The sequence below is a fragment of the Pelobates fuscus genome, chromosome 11, assembly GCF_036172605.1.
Source record: "Pelobates fuscus isolate aPelFus1 chromosome 11, aPelFus1.pri, whole genome shotgun sequence".
In the NCBI taxonomy this organism is placed as follows: Eukaryota; Metazoa; Chordata; class Amphibia; order Anura; family Pelobatidae; genus Pelobates; species Pelobates fuscus.
In genome coordinates, this window is record NC_086327.1 from 59041704 (window position 1) to 59058572 (window position 16869).

Genomic DNA, 16869 nt, shown 5'->3' on the forward strand with positions numbered 1-16869 from the left:
TAGAGATAGAGATACACATACAGAGATAGAGATAGAGATACACATACAGAGATAGAGATAGAGATACACATACAGAGATAGAGATAGAGATACACATACAGAGATAGAGATAGAGATACACATACAGAGATAGAGATAGAGATACACATACAGATAGAGATAGAGATACACATACAGATAGAGATAGAGATACACATACAGATAGAGATACACATACAGATAGAGATACACATACAGATAGAGATACACATACACATACAGAGAGACAGAGAGACAGAGAGATATAAATAAAAATACGAAATATACATATGTTCAGATACATAATTACATAAATAATTTCATAAATATACACAGACGTCAAATATATAAATATGTATATATATTAAAATTCTACGTGCATATTTATGTAATATTTTTACCTAATTAAGTAATTTTAATGATTGCCACTTGAGGGACCTGCCTGCCAACCCAGGCCGAAAGTCCAGAGAATTTAATTTGCTAGCACTGTGTTTAACCCTGTATCCTGTAACCCTTTCTATGACACCCTAAAACCTGTACATGGGGGTACTGTTTTACTCGGGAGACTTCTCTGAACACAAATATTAGTGTTTCAAAACAGTAAAACATATCACAGCGATGATATTGTCAGTGAAAGTGATGTTTTTTGCATTTTTCACACACAAACGGCACTATCACTGATATTAGTGCTGTGATACATTTTACGGTTCTGATACACTAATATTTGTGTTCAGCGAAGTCTCCTGAGTATAACAGTACCCCACATGTAGAGGTTTTATAGTGTTTGTGAAAGTTACAGGGTCAAATATAAGGCTTGATTTTACTTTTTTTTTTATTGAAATTTAAATGAGAGAGAGGAAAATTACAGCTAAACACAAACACCACAAAAAAGTGTCAAAACTGCTCTGGTCCTTAACGTACAACATCGGAAAAAAAGGCCAGTCCTTAACCCCTTAATGACACAACTTCTGGAATAAAAGGGAATCATGACGGAATATATCCGTCGTCTGTCCTTAAGGGGTTAAGGAGTTAAGAAATACTGTAATATTAAAAAGATACATTTCCAATCTCATATTCTAAATTTCCCCATTTTTAATCTGTTGTTGTTGCATTTGGGCAGCCATGGTAGCAAGCACAGTAAGCCATAACAGAGGTGCATACATTTGAACTGGCTGCTCGAACTCCAGGCCACAGTTTTGTAGGCAAATAATTGTTTTTCTGACACTTTGTAACAGCAAATTGCCCACCTGCTTCTTTCAGTCCTTGTCCAGTAAAAACACAAGCCCTTTGTTAGAGCAGCTGGGTCTTTACCCAAGCACAAATACTATTAACTAGTTTATATTCCAAAACACAAAGTCACATCATATACTTCTTTTTCCACTCATTGGACAAATAACTGGCATTGGAACAACAGGTGGGCTGTTAGGTTAAGAATGGACACAGAGACAGTGAGTGATTTTGAGAGCCACTGTGTGCATTTGTCACTGAGTGTCAGATGATGGTCATGGAATGGCTCAGCTTTTTTCACCTGTTCAGATCTTTCAGGGATAGATTTCTTAGAACTTTTTTTTTTTTTTTAGATTTCATTTTACAACATGAGAAAGAAAGTGTTAGGTGATTCTGTTTCTACTTTTCTTTGTTATGCTGAAACATTTTATGTTAAAAATGGTACGGTTACATAGTTACGTTAAGATGTTGGTGCTAATTGGAATAAACAAATTCATACAATTAATGACTTGTGTGTTCTAAAGTACTTGCTGCCAAAATGTAGATCCCCAGTTATAAAACTACATCCTCTAGAATGTCACTCCTAAACCCTGGAATAGCATATTGGGATTTGTAGTTATCTAGCCTTGTGGGATCTACATATTATGCACCTTGGTTCTAAAGTAAAAGTGATTAAATGATAATGTTTTTTACATTTTCAGTGTTCACTAGTTATTTAATCACTGTAAAATCATTAACACCATTTTAACTATAGATAAAAACAAATATAAAATAATGCCACGCATTTTATTTTATTGTAAAAATTTAAATCAATTTATATTTTAACATACATGGAAGAAAGGGACAAAAAACTGTTGCATACAATACAAAGCCAAGAAATATTTCTCTTGTTATGAGTTAGTTCATAACACAATAACATAATGAGCAGGGATTCCTACAGAAATATACTAGTAAATCCAATAATTATTTCACTACATGTGTTAGTATGCTATCAGAACCTTAGGAATTCCACTTGTGTTAATATCTTGCTAATAAAGAACTCTTAAATACTGTGACATTTAGAAAGTGCATCACAAGTAAAGCATAGACGTCTAGATACAATAATCGTATAACTATCTATGGTTACATAGTTAATATCTGGTAATATTTCTCCATAAAATAGTAATGGCTCACTTAATATTTTAAAGTTTGCATGTCAAAAAGCAAATCAGTGTGACAGTAGAGACAGAGTATGTTGGGTACAAATAGTACAGTACACTAGGTAGTGAGTGTGTCTGTAATTGGTGGGGGCTAAAAGGGGGTGTGAGTCTGTAAGGATTGCATGAAAGAAGAGGAGCTCACTGCTGATGCAGCACTGCATGCCTGCTACAGAATTGTGGGTGTCAAGTGACAAAGCAGATGGCATTTTATCACACAGGCATAGGGGGTGGGAATGAGTTTTAAAATATTGAGAGATTGTGTGTCTGAGAGTGAGAAGGGAGTTCTATCACCTAATGACTGCATCTCATGAAGCTCCCCAACAGCAAAACATCTCACTGTGACCATTAAGGGATTCTCTCTGACCTCTCTCTCTTCAGTTCTTCACAAGCCCTACATGATTTCTTTTTTAATTCTTTAAACCCACAAGCCACAGAATTGCAACAGAATTTTCAGCAGTTCGAACAAGTGCAGAAACATCCAACTTAAAATATCAAGAGTTTACTTGATACTTTTGTAAGAGAAAACATACACCAATACATTTATTTGAGAAGAAAAGAACAAAATATAAGTGAGGGGAGGATAAAGAGATTCCAAGAAGAGTATTTGAGGCCTGACTAAAACAAACCACATTTAAGCGTAATTTTATTTTTATTTCTCAAATTTTATACCAGTAATTTTTTTTTTTCTGGACATTTTTTCTTCAGTGCGTTTATAGTACTTAATCAGGAGAAATTACGTCTGCCTCGATCCCTCTTCTCCAGTCCAGTGGGACACCAGGAGTTTCACCGTCAAAGATGACTCTACTAGCTTCAGAGCGCTCCATGCTCATCAGGAGCAAGTTCCGCTCAGGTAAGAAGTTCCGATTATTTCAGTAGTATACATACAAGGTTATTACAGGAATTCAAGGTAAATGTAAGCTGTAAGGCCAAAGTAGCCAAACTAGAAGTCTAGCTAACTTGTAGAATGTTTCCAGTTTTGCTATGTTGGCCTTAAATTTCTAAATAATTTTGCATATTGGTTTCATGTCCTCATGAAATGGAGGGTGGGATGGTTCTGCGCCTGTACTCTACTAACTGAATGACATGCCATACTTTTTTATATAAAGTGTTTAATAACAAAATTGCATATTGCAGCTTTTGCATCTATCAGGAACATAGACATTATCAGTATTTACCATATCCTATCACGAAGGTATGAGTGTGTCAGGGTTATTCACTAAACGGTCATTGAAAAAAAATAAAAAATCTAATTTTTGGCCAAAACAGCAGTACTAAAATTGTCCATATGAAATGCTGACTTGAAGAATGTTTCCAGTTCAGTAATTTCAGTTCAGTATTTCATTTGAAATTCACTTTGAATTCCTGACAGTTCACTCTCTAGTGAAGAACACTGGATTTGTGTGTCTATTTGCACACATGGATATGTATGTGTGCCATAACCTGCTGTCATACAATGAGCAAAAATAATCAATCATCGTGTGAATCTTGAAGTATGTAAGATATTATGTAAATTTCATAGTCTGCATTTCACTAGTGAGCTTTTTTTTCACATTTGGGGTATTTTTAACATTTAACAATTGCATTACAAATTCTGTTGCAGAATAGTAAGATGTTTTTAGGAATAGTATCATGTAAAATGCCCATATACATTCAAAGCTAATGTACACAGTACTAGATGGCAGCAACTAATACTATATTTTCATTTATGAAAGATGGCCTTCGTAACATAAATGGATAAATAAATTACAATTATTGCACTGTTCTGCACTAGATTTTAAAATGTCACATCCATTGCACTATGGCACTATTATGTCAAATCATATTTTATAATGTCAGTGTATATAGTTCTAACATTGTAAAATGCCCAAGTACAGTGGGGTTGTCATGTTCTGTTATGTATAATACACCAGCAACTTGCCATTACATATTTTGCAAAACTCTTATGCTCTGTCTAGATGACATGTTATTCATTTATTACTGGCATTTATAAGGCACCAACATATTCTGCAGCGCTTTAAGCTACAGTCTTACGACAATACAATAAAAAGTAAATATAAGCAAATCTTAAATGAGCAATCTATTAAATTATTTGACAGAAATACTTACTATATGAATTGAGGCACAGAATATCAAATGTAAATAATTTTTGATCAATTCATACATATTAGAATTGTCTTTTTTCCCCAAAATTTCGGAAACAGTTTCTATTAGAGTGAATTACTGCAGCATTCTTTCATGATATATTGCCCAATATTTATGGATTTCTCTATACAAATTTTTGTGACTTGGCTACTAGATTGCAAAATATAGAGCTATGAAAAAAAAAAAATCACTCAAATTCAGCATTTGTTTTCCAAATGGGCTATTTTGGCCTGAATGTTTTTGAAACACTTGTTAATTCACCATCATTTACTATTTAGTTAGAAAATCATTAAGTATGCTTTCCTAACCCATGGTATTCAGGTTTTTTTTTTTTACTTTAAAAGGGACACAATAGCCCCTTTTGCAGCTTAATGTAGTGGTTCTAGTGTCTATTGCTTGTCCCTGGAGTCTGAGCCCTGTAAACTCTGCCTTTTCTCTGTTTACATTGCTGCCTAGTAACATATCTCTAGTGACAATCACTCAGGCTGCCACTAGAAGTGCTTCCAAGTCTAGTGGTGCACAGTGCTCTGCACGGAGGCACTGAACGTTACCTATAGAGATGCATTGATTCAATTAATCTCTGTGAGGAGATGCAGATTGGTGCAGCACTGTGTTTTGCTGCACATGCTCAATAGCCTGCCTATTCTTTCCAATGGGAAAGCATTAGATTGGCTGAGATCATCAAGATAGATGCTCTCATCCATGGAGGTGAGGCCAGCTGCAATGAGACCTGCAGTGGCATGAAAAAAAAAAAAGTGAGTAAAAACTAGCTGGTTTTATTGCTGTCAGGATACATGTTTGTATTCCCCTCACTATAGTGTAACTTTATTTTTACAAATGCTGTATTTGGAGCAGGCCTGAACTTTTACACCTATTACAATTAGTGTTATTTGCCGCATGCTAGCATGCTCCACTGTACTATGTAATGTGAGAAATTGTAGCTCTAAATTTACATAAGAACAACTAAAATCTAAATGAACACTGCAACACTGTTAGTTTAAAATAATGGGCCCCTTTGTTATAAAAATTAAAACGTACCTGTAATCCAGTGCTGTGGCACTTATTTTGAGGCAATCACTTTTTCCAATAAAGTCAACAGTTCTTAAAAATTTTGCGCAATCCTTTGCTTCTTACACATTTATTTGGGGGCACTTTTCCTTTGAAGTTAATTTCAAGACTTTTAAAGCAAATACACATCGAAACCTTAGAGCAAAACTTGTGATAAGAATGAAGGACACGATGAAGTACATTTCACATGTGCATGCATTTATACTTTAAGGGTATTGATTCATTGATAATAACAGTTCATGTTATGTATAAAGAACACAATTAATAAAAGGAAATTGAAGATTCACATAAAACAAGCATGTCAAACTCAAGGTTTAAGTTGATGTGGGCCGCAAAATGAAAACTACAGTTTTCCTAGAAACGTACATTTATTCAGAAAATTACAGTATAAAAATGTTGCCTAACTGACACTGTACGTCCTCACGCTCGTAAGGCTTTAAAGTCAACAAAAAAGCTAATTTATTTTAAGAAGATGTGCATGTGCATATAATCAATGTTTCAGTCCAACTACCTTGATATATTAAGAAAAGTTTAGTAATGGGACTGAAATGATGAATGTATGCTGTTGCACAGCTGTAAAAAACAAATGACATTATCATGTTGATTTTGAAGTCCTATGAGTGTGTTCTTCACTTTGGCTGAGATCAAACTTGATGATCTCAGCCAATCCAATGTTTTCCCATCGGAAAGCATTGGGAGGCTATTGTGCACGTGTGGCAAAAAGCTGCGTGGCCAATCTGCATCTCCATGGGGAGCGTTCAGCGCCTCCATGCAGATGCAATCTAATACACTGCCCACAAATCCAATACACTGCCCCTTCCACCCAATCTAATACACTGCCCTTTCTCACTCTACTCTAATTGAATACACTGCCCTCCCCAATTTAACACACTGCCCTCCCCTCAATTTAACACACTGCCCTGCCTCCCACCATACTAAATACACTGACCCCCTCCCACCACACTAATATACTGCCCCCTCTCCCCAATTGAATACAGTGGGATTTTTTTTCTTTACTTTTTTAGTAGTGGATACTGATACTGCTCTTTTACCCCCAAAATGAATACAGTGCTCTCTCCCTAAAATAAACTGCCCACTCCCTCTCTCAAATTAATTCACTGCCCCCTCCCCAATTTAGCACACTACACAGGAAGGTCTCCCAAGCCCCTCTTCCCCTACCTTAACCCCTTAAGGACCAAACTTCTTGAATAAAAGGGAATCTTGTCATGTCACACATGTCATGTGTTCTTAAGGGGTTAAGATGGGCCACCCATCTTAAAGTTCCAGCCTTGCTCTTCTCTGCTGAAGCAGGCCAGATGCAACTCTGGCACTGCGAGCAGGAGCGAAAGGTAGTGGCTGGCCTGCGGGAGCATGTGATTGGCCGAGGAAGACAAGAATCAGACAGAAAATATGTTTCCTGTCTTACAGCCACAACACAAAGTGGCCCTAGGGCAGGTGGGCCGCAAATATATCCATTGTGGGCCGCATGCGGCCTATGAGCCACAAGTTTGACATGCTTGCTATGGTTGTTGGACACTTGACATGTGTAGGTTCCCAGGGTTAGAGGTCATCAAATACAGTCATCTACTTCATGTCAAGGTTCACTTAGCAGGTCTGGAATCTCTATAGGATGTATTAAATGTGCTTTATCTCATTGTTTCCTTAATCATAAGGTCTTTATTAATGATTACACAGTGCAGTAGAGAATAGGGAGTAGAAAGTTCCACTGAAAGAGTTAATCTTTATCATACAAACCCAAAACTTTGGAAAAACTTGAGCCCTTCATGAATCTGGTTCACTTCACTCTAGGCAGCCAACAGCACACAGAATGCATGGTTTTATCAGATGGACAGACTGGAAATATCACATATAATAGAAAATATATGTTAAGGGCAATGTATGCTAGAATAGGTTACAGCTTACTGCACAATGTAACCCCACAGCATACTTACTTTACATGGATATCAATGAACTACACCAGATAAACATTGTGGCGGACCGCCTGGCACCCCAACTGGGTACCTCTGCCACCGAGTACCATAAGCACCGCACTGGGCACAATAACCACTGTAGCCCCCTTAGCCCCGATCTGGGATACCAACACATCCAAAAATCACCCAGATCGGTTCAGGGGTTCGGAATTTCTATGGAAGTCATAATTTGACCGCCTGTGCACATGGTCCTATGCCTAAAACAGTTCCATGAAATCAGTGCTAATGGTCAGTCAAGTTCAGTAGTTTAAAAACAAACAAACTACCCAACGTAGTCAATAGTCATACCATGGAGCTTGTTCCCCTCATCCACACAAACTATTCCACTGAACAGTGCCCTTCTAGGTGGTGTAGAATCCGAACGCAGGCGATGATGGAAGTCCAGCGGTGTTCGGGAGTTTCCGTGTCCAATTGGAGTTCCATGAACTCAACGACCAAACACCGCTGCCTGCGCTCACGGGAACAAGATGGCCACCACCTCGTGGTTGTTCATATGAACTGCGGCCACCCAGATGAACAATTAGAACACTGCGGTTAGAATTGTTAAGTGATGATAGGGCTTATCAAGCTCCCTAGTGGTCCATGGTTCGTGCACCCATTCAGTTACTGAACAGCATAGGAAAATGGCACGAACTAAGTTTCTTAACCCCTTAAGGACACATGACATGTGTGACATGTCATGATTCCCTTTTATTCCAGAAGTTTGGTCTTTAAGGGGTTAATAGGCTTTTTGCAGGGCCCATAGTCTTTGGGCAGGAGGCTAGCCAGCAGGCCCCTGCAGGAACATGTTGCAGAAGCTTTAGTGCTACAAACATGCTCCAGTAGTACTTTTATTAGGAAAATTTGGGCCATATGCATCGCACTGATCAGGGAATGAGAGAACAAAATCTTCTCAACCTCCTATAAGGCAACCCAGTATTGTGAGCCAACTTGCCTTTTGTGACCAGCTGCAGGGAAAATATTAATGCGGTATTAGATCACATACATGGTTGTTTTTTACTGTCCCTAGCTAATTCCTTGAATAGAACCGCCAGTTGTCAAATTATTCACAAATGTATAGGTTAGTTGTGTGATCTTGTGTGTGTATATAATTACATATACATTGTTTGTTGAATGAGTATTTATGTAATGTTTTTGGAAAAAGACAGGGTATAGTGCTGGAGTCCAAATTGCTGTCCATTTCCAAAGGGAGTATATTTGCTTTAATTGGTGAATGGGGTTATGAGAGACGGCGTAAGCCCACATACAGTGGACTGATGTCACTGGGACATGTAGCATTGAAATTGTATGTATGTACACAATAACAGAACTTTAACAATGCTGGAATGACAAGCAGTATCAGTATCCACTACTAAAAAAGTAAAAAGGAAAAAAAAATCCCACATGTCAAAAGATATATTGGAGAATATTTTAGAATGTTGTAATAGATAACTCTTGCATTCCCTGCTGTACATTTCTTAAAAATAAAATAAATACAATTAGCTAGTCTTTGAAAGTGCACTTGCCCACATTTTGGGAGGTCATAAAGCCATGTGTAAAGGGTATTTACAGCATCTTACGTCTGACAAATAGCTTTTCAAAACTCTCAAAAGCTATGAGGTGGGATCTTTACATTTTCATTCCCAGCTGTTCAGTGCTTCTCTGTAACGGATGGCTGAACTTCAGTTTTTACAAATCAGTTTACTAATAACACTTTTGATAATAAATGGTTTTCAATTATTATCTTTTAATATTACAAATGTAACAATTTAAATATTTGTATTTTATTATGTTTTGCCTCCCATTGTTTCTAAGATTATTAATGAGCTTCTTAAAAGATCTCTGTTTAAGAAAGGATAATTTCTAACTACAGGATATCATATTAATAGCAATGATTATGTTGGCAGCCATTATTCCATGGCTTTTTTTCCTTTAAAGGGTTTCCTGTAATGGTAAATGTAGCGGGACCTGGGTAACCTGGCTGGTTATCCCCTTCGATTAGAGTAGGTAAGACCCATTTCCCCAGTAACAGGATGGGACACAGTTCAAGGATACAACGTATTGACAATGTTTATTGGGCACACAGCGTTATATGCACAGACCCCCATAGGGGGGTCTCCATCCAGCCCCACACAAACACACATACAGGAGGGGGCTGGGGAACTGATAACCATCTCCCGCTCTGGGAAATACTAACAGGACACAGGGACACGCATGAGTACACTTCACATACAGGGGGGTGAACTTTGGGGCTTGGCGCCCCGGGACGGGAAGGGGGTACAGGGTTACATTTTATATGGGGGGGGATAGCCCTGGGTCCCTTCTGGGAACTCTACAAAAAGTGGGGTGATCGGATGTACAGAACCGGAGCTATCGGCGTCAAGGCTCTGTAATCCCCGGAATCAGTTCTATGGTGTTGCTTGGTTTAGTCCGGTGAATTCAAACTTTGCGCCTAAACCAAGCAACGACCAATCAGCCGAACTCGCGCAAACCAAATCTCGCCAATCAGTGTTAGGGAAAGGAAGGAGTTTCGCTGCCCAATCTGAAGAGAGGGTGCAAAACCCGATGGCACCAATCCGCTGGAAGGCGCAAAACGTATTCGCGCTCGGCAATACGAACCGGTGGCCACCCAAAGGAAGCACACACCTCTCGTTCCCTTGTGGTTTGTGGTTTCACACCTCATTAGCGAGGTGTGAAAATTCTAAGTAAACGTACTAACTGAGGTGCCGGGGTGGTCAGTCAAAAGGTGTAGTTCAGGGTTTTATAGGCAAAGTTATAGAGAAAGGAATAGGAAAAAGGGGACACACATTCTAATAGGCACATACACACAGTAAAGTTGCCAGGAGTACCCACACCCAGTTCCATTATAATGGGACAAACAGTTTGCACTTTTACTTGGGTCCCCCCAGGCTTAGAGGTTCCTTGCTTCTCAGCTGATACACTTCTAGCTTCTGCAAGATTGCAGTACCTAGAAAATGATTCAGCAACTTTTTACTGGCTGAAAGTATCAGCTAATGAATGACAGTGTGCAAAAAAAATAATACACAGAATTTAAATTAGCTATCCATGAACTCTAGTTCCAGGCTGGCTAATGATACCCCTCCAACAGCAGAAGATTTAAATTCCATTTGTGCCACATAAAGTAAAACACTGCATATACAGAGCAAATGCATCATTAGATGTGTTCACACTACGTTCAGGGCATTGGAATGTGGTCTGCATGTCTGCCCTTAGTTGGTTGATCTTGTGTGAAGGGCAGTGATCCTGGCATGCATTTATGCCAGGCTGACCTTCCAATTCTTTGAGCAGACCCATCGCCTTTATTATACAGGACATGGATCTTGTTTGAAGAGATTGGGTTTGGTTGAGAGATGACAGTGAAAGATTAGCATAAGGTATGTGTCTTCTTATACATGCACCATGTGAATTATACATCATATAACCCTGTAGGAACACTTTACTCCTGTAAGTACTAGAGACCTTTGTGTCTATTTTTGAGGGAGTAAATATAATTTGTGTGTAAATTAGAAGTATATGTTCCTCAGATTAATGCACTCTATAACCTTCTAAAGCAAGCATGTCAAACTCAAAGACTAAACTTTGTTTAGCCGAACGCGCTCAGCAGTGTTTTGTCGTCGAACGCCTGGAACTAGAGATGTACCGAACGATTCGCTGGTGAATAGTTCCCGGCAAACATAGCGTGTTCGCGCTCGCCACGGACGGGAACATATGCGATGTTTGGTCCGCCCCCTATTCGTCATCATTGAGTAAACTTTGACCCTGTACCTCACAGTCAGCAGACACATTCCAGCCAATCAGCAGCAAACCCTCCCTCCCAGACCCTCCCACCTCCTGGACAGCATCCATTTTAGATTAATTCGGAAGCTGCATACATTTTTTTTTTTTAAATTCTTTATTTTTGTAATGCATGGAGGTATAACAAATGAGCATGTGGTACCCCAACGGCATTCCTCATGCTTTTCAAGTAACAATTGTACCAATAGGGTATATGTTAATACGTGCACATTTTATATGTTAAATTATTATGAGGTTTGTCAGTCAGATTCAACAACTTGGTAGTGTTTAGACAGGCTTAGACAATTTAAGAACATCTTTGAATTTAAACAGGCTTCAGCTTACGTCATAGTGAATACGTTATATTAAGCAGTGCGTGAGTATATACATCTACATACTGAGAACCAGGGTGAGGCTATCTATATCTGAGGTGGTTAACTATGATTGGCCCTGGCATGTTTGTTAGTCTGGCCTGTATGGTTGTCTGGCATGAATAAAAGTAGCATGTTTCAACTATATTAGTAGTCAGACTAGTTTGCACTAAAACATGGAAGACATCCTAGTATGAATCGTGATCAACCGCTCTCAGAGACTATGCATTGCGACATGTATATGATGTGGAAAGGTTAACTGTTAGGACTGGCTATAGACGAAGTGGCTTTAGCTGCACCTTAAGGATCACCAGTCCGTGGGTGCTGTATCTCTGCGACTGCTATTCAGGAGCCATAGATTGCCGGGTATTGTTGCCATTGCTATTCAGGAGCCATAGATTGCCGGGTATTGTTGACAATGCTATTCAGGAGCCATAGATTGCCAGGTATTGTTGCCAATGCTATTCGGTGGGTGATTCCTGTAGCCTCCTGGTGGGCTAGAGTCCATAAAGCCCGGTGCTGGCCCTCCAAAGTCATGGTACTGCCCAGTCATCATATGCCCGTTCAGGGCCTGGGTCTGAGGCTAACGCATGGAGCAGCACTGCAGTGCTTGGTAAGGATGCCGGTCCGGTCTCGTACCTGCAGAAGGGGCTGTAGCATCCTGTGAGGGGTTTGTAGTCCGACAGGGCTCTGGTTCGGCCCTGGTGTTTTCGGCTGCTGGGCCCGGTCGGTCCATCTCTCGGTTCCGGTCCGGTGCCTCTCGTCTCTCCGCGTGTGCCTCAGAGGCCTTTTGACATCTGACAGCTGGCTTGTCTGAACTCTTAGCCCGCCAGCTTCTGTCACTTTGAAGCGGGCGTAACCCTTACACTACCTGATCGATACAACATCATACCTGATGTTTTAAAGCACGTTATTCCAAACTATTTAGGAATGTTAGTTGATTTATGCCCTTTATGAATTAAAACCAGACTCTGCATCAACTATGTAATTTTCCGTGGGAGTTTTGCCATGCATCCCCCTCCGGCATGCCCCAGTCCAGGTGTTAGTCCCCTTGAAACAACTTTTCCATCACTATTGTGGCCAGAAAGAGTCCCTGTGGGTTTTATGGTGGTTCAGCCGGTTCGCCCATTCGCGAACATTTGCGGAAGTTCGCGTTCAGAAAATTTTATGTTCGCGACATCACTACCTGGAACTATAATCGGCTAATATTTCCCATGAACACCGCTGAGACTTCCACCTTCCGTGCGTTCGGCTAAATTCATACGAACGGAGCGCTCTTTCTGGAGAACAGACTGACGAACGAGACACTTTCAATGAAGTAGTGCACAAATGGATCCGTTCGTGCAATTTATACATTATGGGAAGGAGAAGGTAGACCGGCCGCACAGCCTAAATCTGTGGAAGTCTTTTGGGCATGAAAGCCATGCTTGCGGTCGGTAAAATGTGACTTGCATAGAATTCGGGAACCCCTGTTCGCCCACATCAGAGCTATCCAGGGATGTATAATTTATGGGGATATGTTGTTGTTTTGGGGTGTTTCTGGACTTTGGGTAAAACTGGATATTTTCTGTCTGTGGATAATTAGGTTATTCCATTAGCTAGCTTAATTATATCGCAAGCAGAGGGGAGGTATTGCTGACTGTTTGTGGGAGTGTTGCTGTACTAATTATTGTCCCTAATTATTGTCCCTATTAGTTTACCATGAGGTTCAGGGGGTGTGCCTCTGGCCTGAAAATGTGTATATAAGAAATGCCTTTGTGCTCATTAAATCAGTTCTACTTGACCCTCAACTCGCAGCCTTGACTCGTGTTTGGAGGGGACAGCTATAATCACTGCAGGGATTGCTATGCTCTTCATACTCCCTTAGCTTCACTGAGCTCTTGTAAGAGCTTGTTCCTGCTTCACTCTCTTGGGAAAGAGAGGTTCACCCACTGGAACCTGGAGCCTTGTCGTAGGTCCAGGGTGGGTAGGAGACGGCGAGACCCCAACCAAGCTGCGGCGGTTCGTGGGGTCTGCGGTGGTTATGGTGTCTGGTGCGGTGCTGAGGGTCGTTGCTGAGTGCTAGGAGCATCCTTCTACGGTTTAACCCTCAGCTAGCCTGAGGCAACCGTAACACCAGGATTACATATAGTAATTCTAGTTTGTGTTGATCTAGGATTCACCAACTTTTATACAGGTCACAGGCAGCACAGATGAACAGTAACATGATGCTATCTACTTATAAAAGGTGTTATTACTATCACACAAAGACAAATACCGTTAATCCTACCATACACAGCCAGCTCAAAACCATCAAAAACACAAGTAGTCTGCATTATATATTGACAGCACAACATTTTAAACTAGTAGTAGGGGGTGGGGAGGTCATAGCAATCTAGAAAATGGAGATAGGATAGAAAGGAGATGGGCTTTAGCTCAGTATAAGCGGGTGGAGATGGGAGAAGGGGCAAGCTCAGAACAGAGGAGGTATGTAATATTGATAAAAATTCACAGAAAGTACAAATGACTCATGATAATATCAAATGTATGCTTACTAATGCAAGGAGCCTACATAATAAAATGGGAGAACGCGAGGCAATAGCATACACTAAACAATATGATATAATAGGTGTAGCAGAATGGACCCTGCTATCCTAATTTATTCTGGGCTGTCCGTATCCCCTTTGTTTTCCTTTCTCCTTGACCCCCTGTGTGAGAAAGTAACCCTAACTGTGCGAGACTCCGCTGGGACCTAAAAGTTCATGAACAGAGCGCTATTCTGTAAAAATCTACCGAATGAGATCCATACAATAAAGGTATGCACGAACGGATCTGTTTGTGCAATTTACACATTATTTGAATAAGAAGATTGACCGGTCGCACAGCCTGATTCTCTGGAACTCTTTTGGGCATGAAAGCAAGCGTGCGGTCAGTCAAATGTGACTTCCACAGAATTTGTGAACCCCTGCTCTGATGTGGGTGATTTTTGCATATGTTGTTCACATAGATCAGAGCTATTCAGGGATGTGCCACTTATGGGTATATGTAATGTTTTTGGGGTACTTCTCGGAAATTTGAAACATGTGTTTTTTCCTGCCTGGAGATAATTGAGTTATTACATTATCTACCTCAATTATCTACAAGGCAGAGGGGAGGGCTTGTATATACTGTATGGGAGTGTCTATGTGTATAACTGTTTCATTGGTCTGTGAACTTTGTATCTCTCTGGGTGGTTAAAAAAAAAAAAAATCACATAAAAGGCAGTGTGCCAGCATTAAAAGTTCAGTTATTCCCCCAGTTCAGGGATAGGCAACCTTCGGCTCTCCAGATGTTGTGGACTACATCCCCCATAATGCTCTTACACACATAATGCTGGCAAAGCATCATGGGAGGTGTAGTCCAAAACATCTGCAGAGCCGAAGGTTGCCTATCCCTGCCCCAGTTACTGGGGAGGTGTTGGGAGAATCTTGTCTTGCTGTATTTACCTGTTCCTGTGGATTACCGTCCTTGTTCCTGAATCATCTTGGAGAAAACCAGCGGAGAAAAGTCCCTGCTAGATTAGAGCTCCGCTACAATAGGCATAACAGAAACATGGTGGGATGAGACTGGATAGTTAACTTAAATGGGTACACATTAGTTATGAAGAATAGGAAAAACAAGAAGGGTGGTGGGGTATGTTTGTATGTCAACTGTGAGTTAAAGCCAAATCTTAGGCATGTGGGGAAAGCTGTAAATATGGGTAACGCGTTAATTATTGGAGATTTTAATTACCCGGACATAAATTGGGAAAGAGGGACTAGTACTTCAGCAAAGGGAATCAGGTTTTTGAACTTGTTAAATGACACCTTCATGTCACAACTGGTACAAGCACCTACTAGAAATGCAATGTGGCTTAGTAGAGAAGTAAAACAAGAGACTAAAAATAAGAAAAGGGCATTCAAATTAGACAAATCAGAGGCGTCCTATATAAGATAAGGAAGCCAATAATGCTTGCAAGAAGGCAATTAAAGTGGCAAAAATAGAAAATGAGAAATGGATAGCCAAGAGAATCCAAAACCAACCCCCCAAAAAACTTTTGAGTACATCAATGCTAAAAAAACATAAAATGAAAGTGTAGGTACACTTGAAACAGAGATGGGTCTGTTAGTTAATGAAGACCAGGAAAAGGCAACATTTTTAAATAACCATTTTTCTTCAGTATATATTAATGAGGATCCTATGTCAAGAGAAATGCAAATGACTGCTGCAAAAAACTTGCAGCTAACTTGTGATTGGATAACTAGAGACAAGGTGCTACAGCAGTTAAAGAAAATTATTGTAAATAAAGCTCTAGGGTCTGACGTTATTCACCCACGAGTACTTAAGGAGCTAACTTGGGAAATTAGTGAACCTCTGCATGTAATCTTTCAAGATTCTTTTCAGAATACTAGTATAAAGGCTGAAATCGAGTTCCCATATGGCGCATTGAGATTAGATTAGTGTGTCGCTGCACAATAAAGTGACAGAATGTCCGGGGGACAGAACATTAATACAGTTCCCAAAAGTGAGCACTCAATTTTGCACTATAGATTAAAGCTGTCAACTAGGCATGGGTGTTTTATCAAATATATACTCTCATAAAGAAACATAAAAGCCCAGCATAGAGTAACACTGACACGTTTAAATAAAGAAATAACACTATAATGTAACAAAGTGTCTGGGAAAGGAAAGAGTTCCCATTTCTCAATTGTAACACTTTAAACTGTGCTGTAAAATGGAATCCTGTCAGTTGAGACACTGCTAGCCGGTTAAAGGACCACTATAGTGCCAGGAAAACCTACTCGTTTTCCTGGCACTATAGGGCTCTGAGGGTGCACCCACCCGCAGGGTCCCACTCCTGTGGCGCTGAAGGGGGCTGAAGGGGTTAATCCCTTCCTTTTTTCCAGTGCTGGAACTCTCCTCCCTCTTCTGAGGTCCCTGGCTGAATGCATTCAGCCAGTCTCATAGGAAAGCATTCTCAATGCTTTCCTATGGACGCTGGCGTCTTCTCACTGTGAAAAATCACAGTGAGAAGCGCGGAAGCACCTCTAGGGGCTGTCAATGAGACAGCCACTAGAGGCT

At 40.1% G+C, this 16869-nt stretch overlaps 1 protein-coding gene across 2 annotated transcripts in view; it reads left to right on the forward strand.

The window, feature by feature from the left end:
• Positions 1-3122: 3122 nt before the first annotated feature.
• LOC134577713 (myocardin-like) overlaps positions 3123-16869 on the forward strand; it is a 294842-nt gene continuing 281095 nt past the window's right edge. For both annotated transcript variants that reach the window (XM_063436577.1, XM_063436578.1), the window contains exon 1: positions 3123-3294. In XM_063436577.1, coding sequence (XP_063292647.1) covers positions 3240-3294 — 55 coding nt within the window. In that variant the 5' untranslated portion in view covers positions 3123-3239. The remainder of the gene's footprint in view (positions 3295-16869) is intronic.